General features: G+C 45.5%; 1 protein-coding gene across 2 annotated transcripts in view; it reads right to left on the bottom strand.

The window, feature by feature from the left end:
• LRRC39 (leucine rich repeat containing 39) overlaps window positions 1–23309 on the bottom strand; it is a 113614-nt gene that overhangs the window by 62777 nt on the left and 27528 nt on the right. The window contains exons 2-3 of one of the 2 annotated variants that reach the window (XM_063940070.1): window positions 10250–10406; window positions 8107–8265 (exon numbers count right to left, since the gene is read on the bottom strand). In XM_063940070.1, coding sequence (XP_063796140.1) covers window positions 8107–8231 — 125 coding nt within the window. In that variant the 5' untranslated portion in view covers window positions 8232–8265; window positions 10250–10406. The remainder of the gene's footprint in view (window positions 1–8106; window positions 8266–10249; window positions 10407–23309) is intronic. The other variant, XM_063940071.1, reaches the window with a different exon arrangement.

A 23309-nucleotide genomic window follows, 5' to 3' on the forward strand; every position in this document is an offset into this window, starting at 1 on the left:
CTGCTATCTTCCTACACTGCCTTTGTGTCAACATTCAGGCGCATCTTCGACGAGCCAGGCCGGGTAACCTCAGCTTCATCCGAGATTCTCCGTTTACGCCAGGGGTCACGTACTGTAGGACAATATCTGATACAGTTCCAGATCCTGGCATCCGAACTGGCATGGAACGACGAGGCACTGTATGCTGCATTCTGGCATGGCTTATCTGAGCGTATTAAAGATGAGTTAGCTACCAGAGACTTACCTTCTAAGTTAGATGAGCTAATCTCACTCTGCACGAAAGTCGATTTACGTTTCAGAGAGAGAGCAACTGAGCGTGGAAGATCATCTGCTCCAAAATCTTCTGCTCCTCTTCCTCGTCAACTGTCACCATCTAAAGATGAGCCCATGCAACTTGGCCGTTCCCGTTTAACTCCTGCTGAGCGCCGAAGACGTCTCTCCGAGTTTCTCTGTCTCTATTGTGCAGCTCCGTCTCACACCATTAATGCCTGTCCCAAACGTCCGGGAAACTCCAAATCCTAGCTCGCCAAGGAGAGGGCCGGCTAGGAGTAATGATCTCTCCATCTCCTCAAGATTGTAATCTCCCAGTCTCGCTTCAAGTTGCTCAACGTTATCGGAACGTCATTGCCCTCCTTGATTCCGGAGCAGCTGGGAACTTTATTACCGAAGCCTATGTTAAACGGTGGTCCCTACCCACCGAGAGACTTCCTTCGTCCATTTCTTTAACTGCCGTGGATGGCAGCAAAATTTTTGATGCAGTTATTTCTTTAAGGACTCTACCAGTTCGTCTGAGAGTGGGAGTTCTTCATTCTGAACTTATTTCTTTTTTAGTGATTCCAAGAGCCACACATCCTGTGGTCCTGGGCCTTCCATGGCTCCGTCTTCACAATCCTACAATTGATTGGACGACTACGCAAATCCTGGCATGGGGTTCCTCCTGTGCTGAGACATGTTTGTTTAAAGTATTGCCTGTCTGTTCTTCCTCCCCCAGGTCGTCTGATGTTCCACCTCCTCCATATCAAGATTTCACGGATGTGTTCAGTAAAGCTTCTGCTGATATCCTTCCTCCTCATAGAGAATGGGACTGTCCGATTGATCTCGTTCCAGGGAAGGTTCCACCTCGAGGCCGAACTTATCCGTTGTCTCTGCCTGAGACGCATTCTATGGAGGAATATATTAAAGAGAACCTAGCAAAGGGGTTCATTCGACCTTCTTCTTCTCCAGCCGGCGCAGGCTTCTTTTTTGTAAAAAAGAAAGATGGTGGTCTGCGGCCGTGCATCGACTACAGAGGTTTGAACGACATTACCATCAAGAACCGTTATCCTTTACCCCTGATTACTGAGCTCTTTGACAGAGTTAGCGGAGCTACCATCTTTACAAAGCTGGACTTGCGAGGTGCATACAATCTCATCCGGATCCGTGAGGGTGACGAGTGGAAGACCGCCTTTAACACCCGTGACGGACATTATGAGTACCTCGTCATGCCCTTCGGATTGAGCAATGCTCCAGCTGTCTTCCAGCATTTTGTCAATGAGATCTTCAGAGACATTCTATACCGTCATGTCGTGGTCTATCTAGACGATATCCTCATTTTTGCCAACGATTTAGAGGAACATCGTTTTTGGGTTAAAGAGGTTCTGTCCCGTCTCCGTGTCAATCATTTCTATTGCAAATTAGAAAAATGCGTCTTTGAAGTCAAGTCCATTCCGTTTCTAGGGTACATTGTGTCCGGTTCCGGACTAGAGATGGATCCTGAGAAACTACAAGCAATCCAAAATTGGCCGGTACCCTTAACCCTCAAAGGGGTCCAGAGGTTCTTAGGGTTCGCCAACTATTACCGAAAGTTTATACGAGACTTTTCCACCATTGTGGCGCCTATTACTGCTTTCACTAAGAAGGGTGCTAACCCGTCCAAGTGGTCTGAAGAAGCCATGCAAGCATTTCATCTTTTAAAACAAAGGTTCATCTCTGCGCCTGTTCTGAAACAGCCTGACATCGACTCTCCTTTCATCTTAGAGGTGGATGCCTCCTCCGTTGGAGTAGGAGCGGTGTTATCTCAGAGGGCTAAAGATGGCCATTTACACCCTTGCAGTTTCTTCTCCCGGAAGTTCTCCCCAGCTGAGCGCAACTATGCCATTGGCGACCAGGAGTTGCTAGCCATCAAGCTCGCTCTAGAAGAGTGGAGGTATCTGTTGGAGGGAGCTTCTCATTCAATCACCATACTTACAGACCACAAGAACCTTTTATACCTGAAGGGCGCACAATGTCTCAACCCTCGTCAGGCCAGATGGGCACTTTTCTTTTCCAGGTTCGACTTTAAACTCCAGTTCTGTCCGGGCTCTCAGAATCGCAAGGCCGATGCCCTTTCCCGCTCATGGGAGCAAGAAAATGAGTCAGAGTCTTCAGACAAGCATCCTATTATAAATCCGTTGGCATTCTCCACGGTAGGGATGGACTCTACGCCCCCATCAGGGAAAAGTTTTGTGAAGCCGATGCTAAGGAAGAAGCTCATGCATTGGGCCCATTCTTCCCGTTTTGCCGGACATACAGGTATCCAAAAAACCCTGGAGTTTATCTCTAGGTCCTATTGGTGGCCAACTCTGAAAAAGGACGTCTTGGAGTTTATTGCATCTTGCCCAAAGTGTGCCCAACATAAAGTATCCCGCCAGTCGCCTGCGGGGCAACTGGTTCCACTATCCGTTCCCCGTCGACCATGGACCCACTTGTCGATGGATTTCATTACAGACTTACCCATGTGCAACAAGTTCAATACCATCTGGGTGGTAGTTGACCGGTTCACCAAGATGGCACACTTCATTCCTCTCACCGGTCTTCCGTCAGCTTCCAAGTTGGCTCAAGTATTCATACAAGAGATCTTCCGACTCCACGGTCTTCCTGAAGAAATTATCTCAGATCGAGGAGTTCAATTCACAGCCAAATTCTGGCGAAGTTTATGTCAAGTCCTCCAAGTCAAGCTAAAGTTTTCCACGGCTTACCATCCTCAGACCAATGGTCAAACCGAGAGGGTGAATCAGGACTTGGAGGCCTTCCTCCGCATCTATGTGTCCTCCTCTCAAGATGACTGGGTTCAATTACTTCCCTGGGCCGAGTTCTGTCATAACAACCAGTATCATTCTTCATCTGCTTCAACACCATTCTTCACTAACTTTGGATTCCACCCTAAAGTCCCTGAGTTCCAACCGCTTCCAGCAACTTCTGTTCCCGCAGTGGATATCACCTTGCATCAGTTTGCCAATATCTGGAAGAGCGTACGATCAGCTCTGCTCAAGGCATCGTTCAGGTACAAGAAGTTTGCGGATAAGAAGCGTCGAGCAGTTCCTGCTCTCAAGGTGGGTGATCGGGTATGGTTATCCACGAAGAATCTGAGGTTAAGAGTTCCCAGTATGAAGTTTGCACCTCGCTATATCGGTCCTTTCAAGATTGAACAAGTCATCAATCCTGTTGCTTACAGACTTCAGTTGCCTCCCTTCTTAAAAATACCCAGGACATTCCATGTTTCCCTGTTGAAACCGCTGATCTTGAATCAGTTTCATTCCTCACTTCCTCCAACTCCGAAAGTCCAAACTCAACGAGGCGTTGAGTATGAAGTGGCCAAGATCCTGGACTCACGTCACCGTTACGGTCAACTACAGTATCTTATTGACTGGAAGGGTTACGGCCCTGAGGAACGTTCATGGACCAATGCTTCTGATGTCCATGCTCCTGCCTTGGTCCGGAGATTCCATTCCAAGTTTCCTCAAAAGCCAAAGAAGTGTCCTGGGGCCACTCCTAAAGGGGGGGGTGCTGTCACGATCCGGGTATCTGGACGCCATTTCTTACCCATCAGATGCCTCCTAAGGCTGGCTCAGCGCTCCAGGACCGGATCCCATCTGTTATCCTAATGTTCACATTCCTGCATCCTCTCCTGTCTCTCTGAGACGCTGTCACAGTAACGCCTTATTACATCTGGCATGGCGTCTCCCGCGGCCTCCGCCGCCGTCCCTGAGCTTCTGCATGCAGAGTGTCAGAGTGGCGATTACGTCAGCCGCGGCCTCCGCTGTGTCCGCGTGGTTGGATGTGCACTTGTCAGCCTGGCGTCTCCTGTCTCCAGTGGCCGGCGCCGCCATTACTGTTTTCATTACCACATGGATTACAAACCAAACTTCCCTCCAAGTGTCTGCATGGGCGCAGCCATCTTGGATTCTGTCAGCTGATCATTTCCTCCAATCTGTTGTCAGTATTGTTAATCTGCATAATTGCCTAGCCAATCCCTTCCTTGCTGCAGGTATAAATACACTGTGCCTGAGCAAGGAAGGCGTCAGTGCTTTGGTTGTCAAACCTAGTTCCTGTTTGTCTCTCTCCTGTGATTGTCTTCCAGGTTCCAGCTTCTGTCTCAAGACTTCCACCATAGAGACCCGCACCAGCATTCCACCTGCGGTGTAGCCTGACTCTCCAATCCATTGTGGATTCATCTGTTTCCAGCTACAACATTACCTGCTTCCAGCTCAGCTTCCAGCAGAGTACAGCTTCCCTTAAAGGGCCGGTGTCCTTTCTACACTTTACCACTCTCCACCGGTATTATTATTTCTCCGCTCTCAAGTTCTACATTTCAGTTCATATTTCATCGCTCCCAAGTTCATTTATTATTTAACTGGTTCCAGCCAGTATCCACTCCGTGCTAACAACAGTCTGGTTCCAGCCAGTATCCACAGCAGCTGTTTTATCTTCAGCAACCCAGCTTTTCCTGGAACACCAGCTGGCACAATCCTGGGTTATCTCCATTGCTACAGTCGGGCCTGGTAAGGACTTTCCATCTAGAAGATCATAAGAACTATCTCACACTACCAGTGCCCTGTGGCTCCTGCCATCCTGTAGTACCCAGGAACTGTATTTATTCTTTGCTGACTTTTACGTTTTCTTTTACTGCTGCTGTGTTGCGGAGTTGTCATAATAAACATCATTGACTTTTATCCAAGTTGTCGTGGTCACGCCTTCGGGCAGTTATTATTCATGTTACTTACATGTCCAGGGGTCTGATACAACCTCCCAGGTTCCGGTACATCTCAGCCCCTACAACTGAGGCTGCCTCCCGTCAGCTCAGGCCCTCAGTTGTGACAATCTCACAATACCTGGATTTTTATCTACAGCCATTGATACAAAAACACCACATGTTTCTTAAAGATACCACCACTTTAATCAACAAACGGATGTCCATTACACCAGTCCCTGACAATAGCAAACTGTGTACTTTAGATGTCATATCTCTATACACCAACATTCCACATGATGCTGGCATTCATGCAGTTAAAATGTTTTTGACCAACAATGTTTCCTATGAGGGGCCAGATATTGATTTCTTTTTAGAACTTCTGACTCTTACATTGACTCGGAATTACTTTCTTTTCAATGGCAAATGGTATCGCCAGCTACGGGGCTGCGCAATGGGTTCTTGCGTAGCTCCGTCGTTTGCAAATATTTACATGTTCAAAATAGAACAGGAATTATTACTTTCGAATAGCTGTATATCTGGTGACTTACTTTGGATTACCAGATATATAGACGATTTGCTGTTGATCTGGACAGGCTCCACTCAACAGCTAGAGTCACATTTACAAAAGATCAATACCCTTGACCCCACCATTAAGTTCACATGGGACATTAGTGCCACACAGGTACATTACCTTGATGTCAATATTTCCCTGACTAACGGTGTAATACATACCAGCCTTTACAAAAAGGCAACAGACAGAAACACTTACCTACACGCACAAAGTCAGCATCCCCCGGCCTGTATCAGAGGTCTGCCTTACTCGCAGTTTCTCCGAGTTTGCAGAATTTCAGATACACATGAAAAAACCATTACAGACATTGATTCTTTGATTGTACAATTCTTACAACGAGGCTACAATTATAAAGATCTACTCAATGCTAAGACCAAAGCATTAGCCATTCCCAGAGAACAGCTACTAGCACCAGCAGTTCCCAGGTCCGCTCTTCTCAATAAACAAGTATTTGTGCAGGAATATCATCCATTCAGCCGCACCATTAACAAAACAGCCAAAGAGCTCTGGCCGGTTGTAGCCCTAGATCCTGACCTGAAATTTGCTAAAAAAACCAAAATTCTCCCCAGCTTCACCAGAAACAAAAATCTTAAAGATTTATTGGTTAGAAATGATATAACTGGTACATCCAATGCTGGACCCTCACACTTTCTTACCCGCAAGCCGGGCTGTTACAAATGCACTGGCTGCATAACTTGCAGCTATATGGAAACTGGAAAGGACTTCTGTCATCCACACACTGGCAGACGTATTCCCATCAAACATGTTTTGACTTGTAGTACTAGATTTGTCATCTACTATATTAGATGCCCTTGCGGTCTGCTCTATATAGGTAAGACCACCTGCATGTTTAAGGAGAGGATGGCCACACACAGAATGGTCATCAGACAAGCCCTTGAAGGAGGCAACCAAGATCAGCCAGTTGCTAGACATTTCAAGACCTTCCAGCACAATTTATCCACACTCAAATACAAGATTATTGACCATGTTCCGATTAGCATCAGGGGGGGAGACAGAGCCAAACAACTGTTACGCTTGGAAACACGCTGGATACACAAACTCAACACTGTGTCTCCAGCAGGACTTAATGAATATAACTCTTGGAACTGCTATCTGTGATGTCTCTCATACCCATCAGATTAATTTGCCACCCTTTCTATTCCAGCGGTCTGATGGCATAGTATTACGGACAGATTGCACTAGACTGTGACATGAAATGGCGCTACCCATACCTGAGACGCCTTTCACAGCGTCGATGTATCTACAGCACATGTGTACTGGCTTTGATCATATATTGCTGTGTTCTTTTGATTGTTCCTTTGTGACATTAATAAGTAAACTGTCCATTTGCTTGTAGTACAGTCCGTATGCCGGCACAACGCTTTAGGATCTCTTTTGTGCTCCACGCATTTTTTCATTCTCTAGCATACTTTTTGCACATTGGTTTATACATGTATATGTGGAATTTACGGTATTCTTGCTTTTTAACTTTATACCATTGGATTAACAAGTACTTTCTTTAGATTATATTTTGTATGTTTGGGTCTGTTTTTCTCTACACAATTTGTTTACACCTGTCTCCAGGCAATGGCTGGCGGTCAGGTGGTGCAGACCGGGCACCCGTCGCATTGCATGTGACGTCAGCCGCCGTCGACCGCGGCTCTGGAACCACGAGTTAACACTGTATGGTCTTCATCTATAAAGGTATGTGTTTTTCATGTGTTATGTATCCTGACGAAAGTTTTCAAAATAAAACTGAAACGTTGATCTACATAGTAGTAATAAGCAAGGCTTGCACGCCTATTACTAAGTCCCATGAGTGCCGCCAGCATCTTCCATCTATACATTTCCACTTTGAGTGGTAAGGAAGGCACCTGGGCAAATATTGGACAAATATTACGGAGTGCCAGCCATCCTTGAATATTTTTATATATATATATATATATATATATAACTTTTATTTTAGTCCATGGGGCCCCCCTGCTCCTTAGTGCCCCTGGCCTCCCAGAGCCTTAATCCAGCTCTGCCTTACGATATGTAAAGCTAAGTACATACAGTATTTGGAGATTATTTTTTCTCTCAAGGGTTCAATTTGCTATTATAATATCCTTGCTATCCCTATCTTATCTGCAACCATTAACAGAAAAGGGAAAATATAGAATTTGGGGGAAATAATGGAAGATAATGAATACATTTAATACAATTAAGTACAGCTGTCACATTTTTAGTTTTTCTTTGTGACTATCATTATATGTAATAAAGGCATTTCATCTCAATAAATACTATTTTTCTTTGTGACTATCATTATATGTAATAAAGGCATTTCATCTCAATAAATACTATTTTTCTTTGTGACTATCATTATACATAATAAATGCATTGAATCTCAATAAATACTATGTTTGACATGACATGCAATGTATACTATATATGGTTTATATATTTCCCTGTGATTAACTATCCACATGGTTTGTCATTATAAGCATGGTGTATATTGCTGATCACTAAGCGTATAGTAAGGGTGCAGTGGAGTCGGGTCACTCACTCTCCCAAAGCCGCCTTTCCTCCGCAGATTTTCTGGGTCCTCAGCTCTTCCTGTTGTCTCTGGATTCTGCCCTCCCATAGGGCTCTGATACCAGAGATAGACCCTAAGCAGAACACAGCTGTCATGTTTCCCTTTTGGGCCCCAAACTCATTGGCTTTTCTGTGGAAGACAATGGATTTAATATAAATTATAGAACATAATTGTTTTCGCTAATTACTTAGATTTTAGTGTAAAATCAAATTGTTTCCCCTTGCAAAAGTTAAAATATAAAATGGTGTATTATTGGTCAGTAGAGTATCGTAAACAAAAATACTCAAGCAAGAATTGCTGTCTTTCATCACTTTGTTCAATATGCACTGTGTTCACTTTGTAGCTTGTGTTCAATATACACCATGATGTGCTGAAATACGGTACAGAGAGGTTCTGATTGCGCTATAGGTCCTCAGCCTGCCCACTTCATGGCTTGGATAGTTCGGTAAGTTGTATGCAGCGGATCAGTATGAGTTACCGACGATCGGAATGACAGCCGTCAGTATACCGACAACGGCATCCTAATCGTCAGTATGCCGGCAGCCGGCCAACAGAAAGGGTCCCCTTGCGGGCTTGCTGCGCTCGCCACGCTTTGGCTTAATGGCTCGCTGCGCTCTCCACAGGTTCTATTCCCACACTATGGGTGTCATGGACACCTACGAGTGGGAATAGCCCCTGTTAGCTGGGATTCCGGCTGGCGGCATTGTTAGCGGTCAGGATCCCGGCGTCAATATTGTGATCGCCGGGATCCTGACTTCCAGCAACTTCACTACATACCGTATACAGAAGGACAGGATGTCAAATTATTTTCAAAGTGCTATGCTAGTTTCTATATAAATAACTAATCTGGAGTGTGATGGTCAAGGTAAGAAAAGTAGTGATGCAGAGAACCATCATAAATTGTCCACATGGAGACCAGTTATACAGTGATACTAGCACTGCTGTTGCGGGTGGCGGGGCGGGCTGTCTCTGTGGGATTTACTGTGCAAGCCCATGGCGGAGTCGGAACTAGTTCCATCTACCATTGCAGGTGACAGAACGCAGTCACGCCCCATTCGGGACCACTTTAACCGCTGAGAATTTCCTATAAAATGATAGGTAAAATCTGATTGGTTGCTATAAGAACCTCCTCCACTTGTCCCATTTAGAAGGTTTGTCACATCTCCCCTCACTGAGTAGAAGCGTATTGCTCTAGTTTTGTAACCCCAGAAAGTACATTACTGATTGGCGCTCTGAAGGCGACTTATCAAATTTTAGCGGTAAGAATAATTTATCAAGAAACTGTAGCAGCTGAAATATTGTAGAATAAAAAGTGGTTTTACATTTTTGAAAATTTTTTAATTTATAGGGCGGGATGCACAAATTATCACAATTTCAAAGCGACACATCCTGCACTCACCACATGCATATCGACGTTTACTAACACTGTTTGCATTAATAACATTACAAAGAACAGCTTTTGCTGTTAGAGATGTCCTTTGCGATGACAGGATTTCCGAGTTTAGGACCCAGAGTCCTATCTGCGCATGCGTCAAGTGATGCACACGCCGTGGGGGGTGCTAGGAGAGATATGATTGGATCCCTCTCAGAGGGGCAGTGCGATAGAAGCCCATAGGTTTCTATTTGGCATTGCCCACTGCATCCAAGCCCCAGAATCTATCACATTCCGTGGCTTGGAGCATATGAGGTAAGCGGGCAAACCTGAGAAAACTGCATTTTATTAGGTTTTGCCGCATTTTTAGGTTTGCTGCATCCTCCCATAGTGTGAAAATGGTTTATTCAATAACTAAGCATTTTTACAGTGACTTCCATCTGTTATTTCCATCATTATATAGTGATAACAGAACATGTGTTGCAGCAGCACATGTACTACCTAGACTTTTGCTAAAAAGGCTTCCTCATGGAAAGGCTACTTAGTGGCAGTAATATGTTGCTATATTTGCAAAGCAAAGAAAAACCTTTTACCAGCTTATCACTCATTGGTAAATATTCCTGTCAATGTTCGATCGCTGAGGACACAACAATTCTATCCTCAATTACTAAGCTAAACGTGATAATATTTTCCTAATTCATACAGACAATATGTTTATTCTTGGAAGGAACACTTACGTACTTTTATAACCTGAAAGCTGATCATGTGAATAAAGGATCCTGGATTGTGGCCTGTGTAGATGCAGAAGACATACGAGGGGGTTGAGTTCCTGGTTGTACCTCCCGTTGGCGTACGCCAGACAGAACTTTGACACAAGGCGCCTGTTCTGTTCCTTCCACTGGATGGATTTGGATAAAAACTTTAATGAACTGTAATAGCTGACTGAAATAACCATAAATCAATGAACTACAATAACTGACAGAAATGGAAGTGGGAAGACAAAAAATATCATGTACCCAAAAGCCTTGGAATAACAACATTGATAACAGAAGGAAGACTTTAAGCGCATCTCGCAATGTAAAAGTGATTATAAAACTGAACAGAAAGGAAAGATGGAGATTAGGGCTACTGGCGACACCACAAAATAAAAATAAAAAAAGACACTGAGCACCTCATGGGTGTGTTGGAAGAGCTGCTAAGCTGATAATTATTTTTAAACTGTTACATCCAACTTATTGATAACTTAATAACTCAAATATTTAAATCCGGGCAACACCGGATACTTAAGCTAGTTTTATATATGACTGAACAGACAAGCTGGTTTATCTAGTACAGGGGTGGGCAACATGCGGTACCGATCCTGCCTGGCCCGCTGTCTCCCATCAGTGTGTAATGATAAGGGGCCCGACTGGCTGAGCCGCTTGTCATTGCGCTACACTGCTGCCAGACGCGGCGCCGCTGAGGAAATCCCAGTCACGTCACAGGGTCTGCTGACCGGGATTTCCTCTGTGATGTCATGCGCTGGGCGGCATGGGGGGCGGAGCCACAGCAGGAGCGGCGAGTGGCAGGCAGCAGCAATGACTCCGGGGAGTGGACAGCAGCAGTGACTCCAGGCAGCGGGCAGCAGCAGCGACTCTGTGAAGCACGGGCAGCGGGGATCAGGCAGCGGATCATCTTCCACTGTGAAAAAAAGGTAAACCCCCTGCCAGCCAGTACCTGAAATGGATCTGTACTTAAGCTGCAATATGGGTTCAGGGGAGGGGAGATAAAAAGCTGCTATATAGGTGGGGGGAAAGGGGGGTAGGGACCAGAGGCAGAACTCTGGGAGGCAACGGAGTCAGCTGCCGCCGGGCTCCTGCTTTGAAGGGGGGCACCTCTCCTCCTGTTCCGTGTGTTCAGCGACATTAATCAATTAAGTTAAATGACAGCAGCCTGTATCTCTTACGTAGCCGACTTACCCACTAGTCACTACACATGACAAATCACACCCTCTTTATTATAGATACACTGCAGCAGATACCTTACTGATGAAGCTGTTTGCCCCTATAAAGGAAGCATGGACATTCTAACTATATGAAGTTATTTCTCAGACAATTACAATTAACTTCATATACTGTAGTTAGAATTCTCATACTTCCTATGCAAGAGTAGATATCTCCATCAGTAAGGCGCCTGCTTCCAGTGTAATAGGTTGTGGATTCTAATCCTGGATATGACACTTGCAAATTAATTGTCAGAGAAATAATCAGCATTGTGAGTGACTGAGCAGATCTATGTAGTGTGTGGTTGGACCCCTACAAAGATCTGCCTAGTTGCAATGGTTTTGTAGTAGCTTCATAAAGTTAGAATCTGCAGACTTGCTATGCAGGAGCAAATATATATATATATATATATATATATATATATACACACACACACAGTATATATATATATATATATATATATATGTAGGGGGGCACCAATATTTTTCTTGCCTCCGGGCGACTGGGACAAACTTACGCCACTGGGACTGTTATATAGGTTCAGGGAAGGGGGGTAGGGACTGCTATATAGGTTCGGGGGAAGGGGGTAGGGACTGTTATATAGGTTCAGGGAAGAGGGGTAGGGACTGCTATATAGGTTCGGGGGAAGGGGGTAGGGACTGCTATATAGGTTCAGGGGAAGGGGAGTAGGGACTGCGGTGCATGCGCAGTTCAGACCCGATTTACAAGATATTTTGTGTGTGGCCCTCGACTATTCACTGGAAGTGTTAAGCGGCCCCCCAGCTGAAATAATTGCCCACCCCTGATCTAGTATTTGAGCTATAACCAGATATATGTCAGGAGTATTCTCTCTGACTTAAACCATCCACGGTGACACCAATACCGCGGTTTTCTGCCACTCTGATACTTATTTCCGTGTCGTCTGCTGATGTACAGATGGAGCAACGCCAGTTGTGGCTCTGTCTGTGCCTGGGTGTGCCTGCCCAACCGCGCCTAGCGACTACAGCATCTCCGTCCGGGAGAGTGCACACGCTCGTGACGGAGACGTGCCCCATTCACTAGAATGGTAGAGTGTCTCCGTCCAGGCTGGCGTGTGCCCGGACGGAGACGCTCTCCCATTCATAGAATGGGAGAGTGTCTCTGTGCACTCCCGGTGTGACTAGGTGGATGCATCGCCTAGTCACGGCGGGAGTGCATGCCTGCGATGGAACCGCCTCAGATGAGCGTGACCCCATCTGTAACTATGTTTATTTACCCTGTACTTGTCCTATATTGTCTTCAACTGTAAGTCACTGGTTTCCTGTTTTGATTATTCATTTTTTGTACCCTGTAATTTGGTTCTGTGTTTAGACATAGGTTCCATCCTACAGATATTTAATTATGATACGCACATATTCCAAAATATTGATATTCCTAAATACTTCCGGTCCCATGCATTTGAAGACTCAGCCTGTGTATGGTTTTCAATTATACCAAGCTTAAGGGGTAAATGTAATAGGGTGGAGTGTCTAGAGGTGCGGTACTTTGGGCAAGACTGCCCTATTTTTAAAGCGGCAATCATTTACGAGGCAAAATTAGGTTGGTTTTGCCTTGCAAATGATTACTGCTTTAAAAATACGGGCATTTTCGCCCAAAGTCCCGAACCTCTGGCAACTCGCATCATATTACATTTACCCTTATATTTTCAAATAGGACTTCAGAGATCATAAAACTCAGATAATCTTCTTTATTTAGAATAGAAAGATGATTTGGGGTATAAAACCCACTAGAGTTTACCCTCATTTATATTGCTGCAGCATGTGTACAATAATTAGTCCAATAATATAAAATGTTAACCCTCTTATTTAACGATAAAGGTAAAAGCTGTGCAACATGTTTAAAATTTCTTACTCATTAATCTTGACTTATTTTTTTCTTAAAATACAGCTCTCTATAAAGAACAACTCATATTTCCTCTGTGCCCAACAAGCAACTGTGGAGGATCATCAGGAGCTGACAGATTTATCAAATTTCAGAATGCAAAGCATTCCCCAGATTGACTCCCGAAGCTACTGCCATGGGCTATTCACCACATACCTGGCCAGCAGTGGGTTCCCCCGGAACCTCCCTGGAAGTGGCCACTGTGCGTGTGCGGTCAGCGGTACCGCGCATGTGCAGAAGCCCTGGTAGCTTTAACAGCACATCGAAGGGACAGCTCTTTTTCTTTTTCATCCACTACGGGTCACTGGAGTACTCTTGGGATATGGACGGGGCGTTAGCAGGGATAGGCACATTTAAATATTTAAATTAGTAACTCTTCACCTTCTCCATACTCCCAAGGTACCTCAGTGTTTCTCTTACGTCCTAGAGGATGCTGGGGTTCCATTTAGTACCATGGGGTATAGACGGGTCCTTTGGGAGCCACTGGCACTTTAAGAGTTTAACAGTGTGGGCTGGCTCCTCCCTCTATGCCCCTCCTACCAGACTCAGTTTAGAAAATGTGCCCGGAGAAGTCGGTCACAGCTAGGGGAGCTCCTAGGAGTTTTCTTAGTTTTAATGTTTTCTAGAGTTTGTTATTTTACAGGCAGGCTGCTGGCAACAGCCTCCCTGCTTAGAGGGGGGGAGTATGGTCCAACCCTTGAGGTTAATGTCCCATATCTCCGCTGACAGGACACCCACTGTTTGCTGCAAAAATTACCTCAGGCCAGTATAATCTCTAAGTGCGGGAAGACGCGCCATTACAGGGGGCGGAGCTTCTCTTTAGAAAGGATCCAGCACTAACCAGCGCCATTTTCTCCCTGCAGACTCACGCTGACAGGGAACACTGTCCTCCACATAACTACACTGAGGTAAAAGATGTTATAAAAGGGGGGAGTGATATTATGTACTAGCTACCCTGTTAAGGTTACGCTAGTCAGCGCGGTTTTTATCTTTATAAAAGCCTATAAGGGCATGCTGTGGCTGGCTTCTTGTGCTCTGTGACTCTCTGAAGATATTCTGGGGGGGGGAAGGGGGAACTGTGTTGACATTTTCCTGTGTATGTGTAATCCACTTTACCATGTTTAAGGGACTTTGGTGGTCATTCCGAGTTGTTCGCTCGCTAGCTGCTTTTAGCAGCCGTGCAAACGCTAAGCCGCCGCCCTCTGGGAGTGTATTTTAGCTTAGCAGAAGTGCGAATGAAAGGATCGCAAAGCGGCTACAAAATAATTTTGTGCAATTTCAGAGTAGCTCCAGACCTACTGAGCGCTTGCGATCACTTCAGACTATTCAGTTCCTGTTTTGACGTCAGAAACACGCCCTGCGTTCGCCCAGCCACGCCTGCGTTTTTTCTGTCACGCCTGCGTTTTTCCGTTCACTCCCTGAAAATGGTCAGTTGACACCCAGAAACGCCCACTTCTTGTCAACCACTCTGCAGCCAGCAGTGCGACTGAAAAGCTTTTCTAGACCTTGTGTGAAACTACATCCTTCGTTGTAATAGTACGACGCGAGTGCGCATTGTGCCGCATGTGCAGAAGTGCCTTTTTTTGCCTGATCGCTGCGCTGCGACCGAAATCTGCTAGCGAACAACTCGGAATGACCCCCATTGTCCTGTACTGCAGAATGTATATCTTCTCCTGGGGAGTCTATACCGTGCTCAAAACTGTACACATCTCAGGCTACGGTGGCAGATCCCCCTAGGGTGGCCTCCATAAGGTGTACTTTAAGAATATATCGCTTCCAGTATATACCATACTGGGTAGAAGCCGCAGTTTTGAAAAAAGTGGGGTTTCAAATCCCACTGCTGTGCCTCTCACCCCATCTCCGTACCCTAGAAAGCGTATACTTGCCCATATAATGCATATATATGAGGGGTCCAACATATGTTTGAGGCTATTAGGGATGAGGAATGTTATTATTATGTATATAATGAATGCCTTCCCACTGTGTAGGGCTTTGAACTCCTTATTTGGGAAAACCTGAGTACACCCAGAGTTATTATCCACATCCCTATAGAGTGTCTAAATTGTCAAATATGGTTGTCTTACCTGTCCCTGGTACAACCTCCATAAAGGCTGATCACCTATTGAGACTAATCTCTAGTACTGTACACTGCTGAAGGTGTGACTCAGAGACCCACTTTTGCGTACATCTTTGGGGCTATTGTAACGTGGTCAGGCTCCTTACTTGATGATTTAAATTCTATGTGTAGAAGTGACTTGTACTTGTTTCTATGTCACATACAGGATTCTACAGGCTTCACGGCGAGACGCCATGAAGGAGATTGACCTGCATAACGCAGGGACCACTGCTCTGGCAGTTTCGACATGCAGGGGACGGTGGCTACACCAATGGACTGCACATACAGAATCCGAGTAAGGTATGACAGGTCCGCTGTTCACAGGTAAGACCCTGTTGGGACGCACGAGATACGTGATTATCCATGTTAACCGCGGGTAAGTCGGTATGTCTTCCTTCCGCAGCTGCACAGACCAGGAAATTATATCCTACACCTACACTGCAATTCCTTCGAACATGATTCCACATATTCCTCCACTTACTTTAGAGGACGTTGGGGAAATCCAGAAAACCTGCGCCGGGACGGATTTCAAATTCTGCCTTTTTTAAACCCTTTGGTTTGTCTGTGGACCTCACTACCTGGGGATCAGGCAGGTGGGAGCGAGACTAAAGAGATTCAGTAACACATCTGGGCGATATACTGCCTAGACCCCCTGGAAACAGTTGGGTTGCCCAGGGGTGCAGACTAGAATTTCTAGTATTCCCGCCTCACAGATTATTTAAATCAGGCTTACTAGCTTCTCAGGCAGAAAGTGCACCACTGCTGGAAGCTATCATAACATTTGTCAAACTAATGTCATTATTCCAGTTCCACCTCATTTACGTAACAGGGGTTACTATTCAAACCTGGGGTCATTGATTCCCTACTGGTGGGTGTTCAATTTAGGATGGAATCTGGGAGTGGTGATCTCTGCTCGAGATGTAGAGGAATTCCTGGTATCCCGGAATATCAGGGGTGCGTACTTCACATTCCAATCTGGCCACCTCTCTAGGCCTATCTAAGGTTGCACTACAATTATGTCACTTATAGTTCCAAACACTGAACTTGGCTTCTACGCAACACCGGGGGTATTCATCAGGGCCATGGCAGCCTTTATACTCCACAAACCAGGAGTGGACATAATTCCATATCTGGGCGACCTTAACATCCTCCAGGGAGTTGTTGTTACGGAGTGTTTCTCTCTGAAATCAGCTGTCCCGGGATCTCTGGTGGATCCTTAAGCTTCCAATTTCGCATTTGAAGCCGATAAGGAGGTGTTCCTTCCTGGGAATGATTCTCAACACAAAGTGCAGAGGGTGTTTCTACCGGTGAAGAAAGGGTTGGTGATCCAATCAATGGTCCGGGATGTCCTGATGCCAGCCCGGGTATCGGTTCAACAGTGCATTTGCCTTCTGGGGAAGATGGTTGCCTACTAAGAAGCTCGACAGTACAGAATATTCCTTGCACGGTGTTTCCCACTGGATCTCCTGGTCTTATGGTCAGGATATCATCTTCACATGCACCAGCGGATATGCCTGTTGCCGAAAGCCTGAATTTCACTCCTCTGGCGGCTGCAAACTTCTCACCTACTCAAGGGCCGCAGGTTCGGGATTCAGAATTGGATTAATCTAACCACAGATGCAAGTCTCAGGGAGTGGGAAGCAGTCGCTCAGGGGGAAAACTTCCAAGAAAAGCACTCAGTTTAGGTATCTCTCCTTCCAATAAACATTCTAGATCTGAAGGCCATGTACAACGACCTTCTACAAGCGGCACATCTTCTGCGAGATCAAGCCGTTCAGGTTCAGATGGACAACATCACAGCGGTGTCCTACATAAACAGGCAGGGCAGAATGAAGAGCAGGGCTGCAATGTCAGAGGTGACAATAATCCTCCTCTGGGCAGAGAAGCATGCGTTGGCGCTGTCAGCAATTTTCATTCCGGAAGTGGACATCTGGGAAGCAGACTTCCTCAGCATACACGATCTCCTTCCAGGAGAATGGGGCCTCTACCCGGAGGTATTCGCAGAGGTAACAAGCCGATGGGGTGTACCTCAGATAGACATGATGGCCTCTCGCCTCAACAAGAAGCTTCGGAGGTACTGTTCCAGGTCACGAGACCCACAAGCAGTGGCGGTGGATGCCCTGGTAACTCCGTGGGTGTTCCAGTCAGTGTATGTGTTCCCTACACTTCCACTCATCCCATGGATTCTCAAGCTAATAAAAAGAACAAAAGTTCAGGCGATCCTCATTGCTCCGGACTGGCCAAGAAGTGCTTGGTATGCGGATCTTCTAAAGTTACTGCTGGAAGATCCGAGGCCTCTTCCTCTTCGCGGGGACCTTCTGCAACAGGGGCCGTTCCCTTATCAAGACTGACAATGGTTACGTTTGACAGCATGGAGGTAGAACGCCAGATCTTAGCTCGAAAGGGCATTCTGAACAAAGTCATTACAACCCTGATACAGGCTAGGAAGGGGGTAATGTCTAAACATTACCATCGCACTTGGAAAAAGTACGTGTCTTGGTGTGATTCCAAGAAGTTTCCTACGGTGGAGTTTCAACTAGGACGGTTTCTCCTCTTTCTGCAAGCAGGTGTGGTTGTGGGCCTACGCTTGGGCTCCATAAAGGTCCAGATTTCGGCCTTGTCCATTTTCTTCCAGAAACAATTGGCTGCTCTCCCTGAGGTTCAGTCTTTCTTGATAGGGGTTCTGCACATCCAGCCACCCTTTGTGCCTCCTACGGCACCTTGGGATCTTAATGTGGTGCTGCAGTTCCTGCAGTTGGATTGGTTCAAGCCTTTACGGGAGGTGGACGTCAAGTTTCTAACTTGGAAGATGGTCACACTGTTGGCATTGACATCTGCTCGACGGGTGTTGAAATTGGGGGCATTGTCATGCAAGAGCCCCTACTTGTTTTTCCATGAAGATGGAGCTGAGCTCAGAATGCGGCAGCAATTTCTTCCAAAGGTTGTGTCGGTTTTTCATATCACCAACCTATTGTGGTGCCAGTGGCTACTGACTCCTCAATTACCTCACTGTCCTTGGATGTTGTGAGGGCTTTGAAAGTTTCTGTGAAGAGGACATCTCGTCACAGGTAGTCGGACGCTCTGTTTGTCCTTTATGATCCCAACACGGTTGGGTGTCCTGCTTCTAAGCAGACATTTGCTCGCTGGATTTGGTTTACTATCCAGCATGCTTATTCTACGGCAGGCCTGCCGTGTCCAAGATCTGTTAAGGCCCACTCTACTCGTACAGTGGGTTGTTCCTGGGCAGCTGCCTGGGGTGTCTCGGCTTTACAGCTATGCCGACCAGCTGCTTGGTCGGGGTCGAACACCAGAATCAGAATCAGAATCAGCTTTATTGGCCAGGTGTACTCACGTACACTAGGAATTCTTTGTGGTACAATGCATCGCCAAGCAGCAACATGAAGGAGGAAAAACGTAGCATACATTACAAACATTACACATATGAGTTCATACTGCACATATGCAACTGTACAGTAGACATATTATACATTTAAGACTAAAAACTAAGGCTGCTTGGCAAAGCAGCACCGAGGCAGCCATCCGCGGCGCCAACTAGAACTCACACAATGCACATAATACAGAAGATTTAAGTATTACATCAAAAGATAAACCACACAGACAAAGACACAGAAAGAATAATGCATGATTGGTGTAGGCATTTTGGGTAATAACCTCCAGGGGTTGTGTATTCCACCCTCACAAGGCACCAGGTGCGGCAGCCATCTTAGGCGCACTGCGTAGGATTACACAGGGTGGAATAGTCCACCCCTAGAAGAGAACACAAAATGGGGAGATTGCAGAGTCCTTAAGTTCAGAGTAGGGTTCCAATAAAAACATCAGGTCCACACATTTTTCATCCCATCCACAAGCGCACCATATAAGGCAGCCATGTTGGGCGTACTACAAAGGTTACACAGTGGGAGATGAGCCATACAGGGGCCAAATGCATGTATGGGAGAACTGACACGTGTGTAGGAGTATGCTATACCCTGCATGGAAAGATCCAAATGAAGCACACCCCGCCCACGGAGGAACCATCCGAGGCAGCCATGTGGGGCGCACTGCATAGGTTACTGCTGGCAGGGTGTGCAACCAATGGAGGTACACATTACGGGAATAGCACACAGTGGGGTGGAAGTACCGTGTAAGAAGAAAGGGAAGAGAAAGACACATTTGCAGGAAAACTGTACTAACATTATTTTGTGAAAAAGATAAATGTCCTGGTCTCATGAGAGCAGTGCGGGTGGGTGTGAGTATGTGGGGTGCACACTAATGTCCAATGGAACTGACCCAGCAAAGTCTGGTCCTGATGCGCACGTCCCTCAGTTCCCTGCTCAGCTTGAGGGGTAGTCCTGGGGGCAGTCATGATGTTCTTGGACAGAGAAGTAGTAGGCATTGGTCCTGGTGTTCTCATGGCAGAGGTGAGGAGAGGCCACATAATGTTCCAGATTTCTTTCTTGATGCTGTTCAATGTTTGTTCAACTGTTTTTTTTAACTGTTCATTTTCAAAACGCTTAGAGAAAGGAACGCTTTTTTAACTGTTCATTTTCAAAAAGCTTAGAGAAAGGAACGCTTTTTTAACTGTTCATTTTCAAAACGCTTAGAGAAAGGAACGATTTGAGTATTGGAACGCACAGCTGACATGCACAGCTGTGCATGGTTGAAGTTACAGATATACTATGGGAAATTGACCCAACTACAGCTGAGGCAAATGTCCCACTAATCAAAGGTGTTACATTACACAGTGTTTGACTAAACAAACACCAGCCCAGTCAGCCTTAATTAAATATGCGGCACTGACCAAGCTTTGAAACACAGGTATTTTAAATTACAAACAAAAGCATAAATCACAAAACTGTCTAACAAATGATTTGAACATACATTTGGAATAGAGATGATTTGCATAGGTGCAGATAGCAATAGGCAGATTACATGGTGCGATTTGAACATACATTTGGAATAGAGATGATTTGCATAGGTGCAGATAGCAATAGGCAGATTACATGGTGAGATTTGAACATACATTTGGAATAGAGATGATTTGCATAGGTGCAGATAGCAATAGGCAGATTACATGGTGAGATTTGAACATACATTTAGAATAGAGATTATTTGCATAGGTGCAGATAGCAATAGGCAGATTACATGGTGAGATTTGAACATACATTTGGAATAGAGATGATTTGCATAGGTGCAGATAGCAATAGGCAGATTACATGGTGAGATTTGAACATACATTTGGAATAGAGATGATTTGAATAGGTGCAGATAGCAATAGGCAGATTACATGGTGAGATTTGAACATACCTGAGGATGAGAAGAAAAAGGAAGATGGTTAAGTTCAGTCCAATGCAGGATCTATTTTGTTAACTGTTCATTTTCAAAACGCTTAGAGAAAGGAACGCTTTGAGTATTGGAACGCACAGCTGACATGCACAGCTGTGCATGGTTGAAGTTACAGATATACGTTTGCTGAAGTGCTACAAGTTCGATACTTTGGCATCTGAGGACCTAAAGTTTGGTCACTCCTTTCTGCAGGATCCTCAGCACTCTCCCTCCCGTACTGAGAGCTTTGGTACATCCCCATGGTACTAAATGGAACTCCAGCATCCTCTAGGATGTAAGAGAAAATAGGATTTTAATTACCTACCGGTAAATCCTTTTCTCGTAGTCCGTAGAGGATGCTGGGCGCCCGCCCAGTGCTTCGTTTTCCTGCATTGCTACTTGGTTAAGTATTGGTTCAGCTGTTGCTGTTCCTCTTTCATGCATGGTTAGCATGGTTTCTTCAGGTTACATGCTGATTGGTATGGTTGCTTCCTGTTTCATGCTAGATAACATGTTTTATTCGTGTTGCATGATGGTTGGCATAATTTCTTCATATTTCATCCTGGTTGGCATGATTTCTTCATGTTGCCTGCTGGTTAGCATGGTTTCTTCATGTTGCCTGCTAGTTGACATGGTTTCTTCATGTTTCATGCAGTTTTGCATGATTTCTTCATGGTGCATGCTGGTTAGCATGGTTTCTTCATGTTGCATGCTGGTCAGCATGTTTTTTTTCGATTCGGTGTGGGCTGGTGTGAATCTCACCACTATCTGTATTTCCTTCTCTCAAAGTATGTCCGTCTCCTCGGGCACAGTGTCTAGACTGAGTCTGGTAGGAGGGGCATAGAGGGAGGAGCCAGCCCACAATGTTAAACTCTTAAAGTGCCAGTGGCTCCCAAAGGACCCGTCTATAACCCATGGTACTAAATGGAACCCCAGCATCCTCTACGGACTACGAGAAAAGGATTTACCGGTATGTAATTAAAATCCTATTTTTTCTGTGCCTCAGCCGGAATAGACACACGTGGAGGATTCTCCATAGTTTACGTCTATTTTTGACTAGATTTTTATTTTGTATTTTTCTTTTTACACTCAATCCCTTCCCAGTTTATTAAGACGCTTGGATCTGGGATTGTGGAGGCTGCAGACTGCAGCGGGTTGGCTTGCTGGCGCTCAGGTGAGGAGCCCCGCCATAGCCCTAATCAGCTGTAGCTGATTTCAGCCTAGGGCTGCATCAAGGAGCTTGACAGAGCTTAAGAAGAGAAGCCCCGTCATAGCCTCCTATGGATACAGGTAATGAGCGGTCAGGCAACTTACACTGCCGCCGCTCCCTTGCTGTGACATTGCTGAGGGATTCAGGGTGGTCAGCTCACACTGCCGCCCCGCTGTGTTGGGAATTTATGGGATTTTTTTTTATAACTTATGCTCCGGCTGCGCTCTCCAGCCCATGTCTCCCACTCCCCAGCCCAGCCGTGGCCAGCCAAGCTGCCACCACTGGGCGCCCTCTGCCACTCCCCTGATGCTCCCGTAGTTAGCTTCCGCTAGCCGCCAGGTCCTGCATGGCCACAGACAGCTTACACACTGCTGTGGCTCGCCCCTCACTCCCAGACCATGGACAGTGCTTGCTGCCACCGCGGTCTTCCAGCAACGATCTCTGCACGCTGTGGGGGGTGGAGATCGCGCAGGGGGAATTTATTACCGCAGCGGCTCTGGGGCTCACAGAAGGCTAACAGGAGTGTCTAATCACACTGTAATCAGGCTATTAACCCTGACACAAATGCTTATAGGGGAGCTGGGGAAGTGCATAACTGTTTATAAATACACAGGGAATCGATTGTATTTATATGTGATGTGCTTATGTTATACTCAATACCTGATATAGGTGCTTTTTATTATAAACAGCGATTTCATGTATGTATGTATATATATATATATATATATATATATATATTGCACATGGCTGGACTACATTGTAACTCAACTTCCTGCTTCTTCTTGCAGGAAGTTTGCTGCGGTTCTACAACACTCGGCCACTGGGGGAGCAGGGGTGTTAGTAGGAATTTTGTAAAGCACATATTTCACTGATTGTAGTGTGTACCAGGTGCACTGCACTTTTGGGTTATACACACTTTAGTGAAATTTTTTACTGAGTCGTGGGACTTGTCTTTCTTTCCATACTTGTCTGTCTGTGTACATAATGAGTAAGAGCAAGAAAGGATTACCAAGACTGGAGAATCGGGCGCTACTGGGTCCTGTGTCTCTAATGCTGCTGCTAACAACGTTTGGGATAGTCACGCCCAAACCATACAATACAAAACAAACAAAAAATAGCAGCGCTAATGTGTTGATAGGTTTGAGTGATAATTTTTCCACATTTAATAGGGTATAGAATTAAAACCAAATAAAACCATATATATGGTAATTACTAACAATTATTACTAAAAATAGGGTCACAATAATT

This window comes from Pseudophryne corroboree, chromosome 9 (assembly GCF_028390025.1).
Source record: "Pseudophryne corroboree isolate aPseCor3 chromosome 9, aPseCor3.hap2, whole genome shotgun sequence".
Taxonomy (NCBI): domain Eukaryota; kingdom Metazoa; phylum Chordata; class Amphibia; order Anura; family Myobatrachidae; genus Pseudophryne; species Pseudophryne corroboree.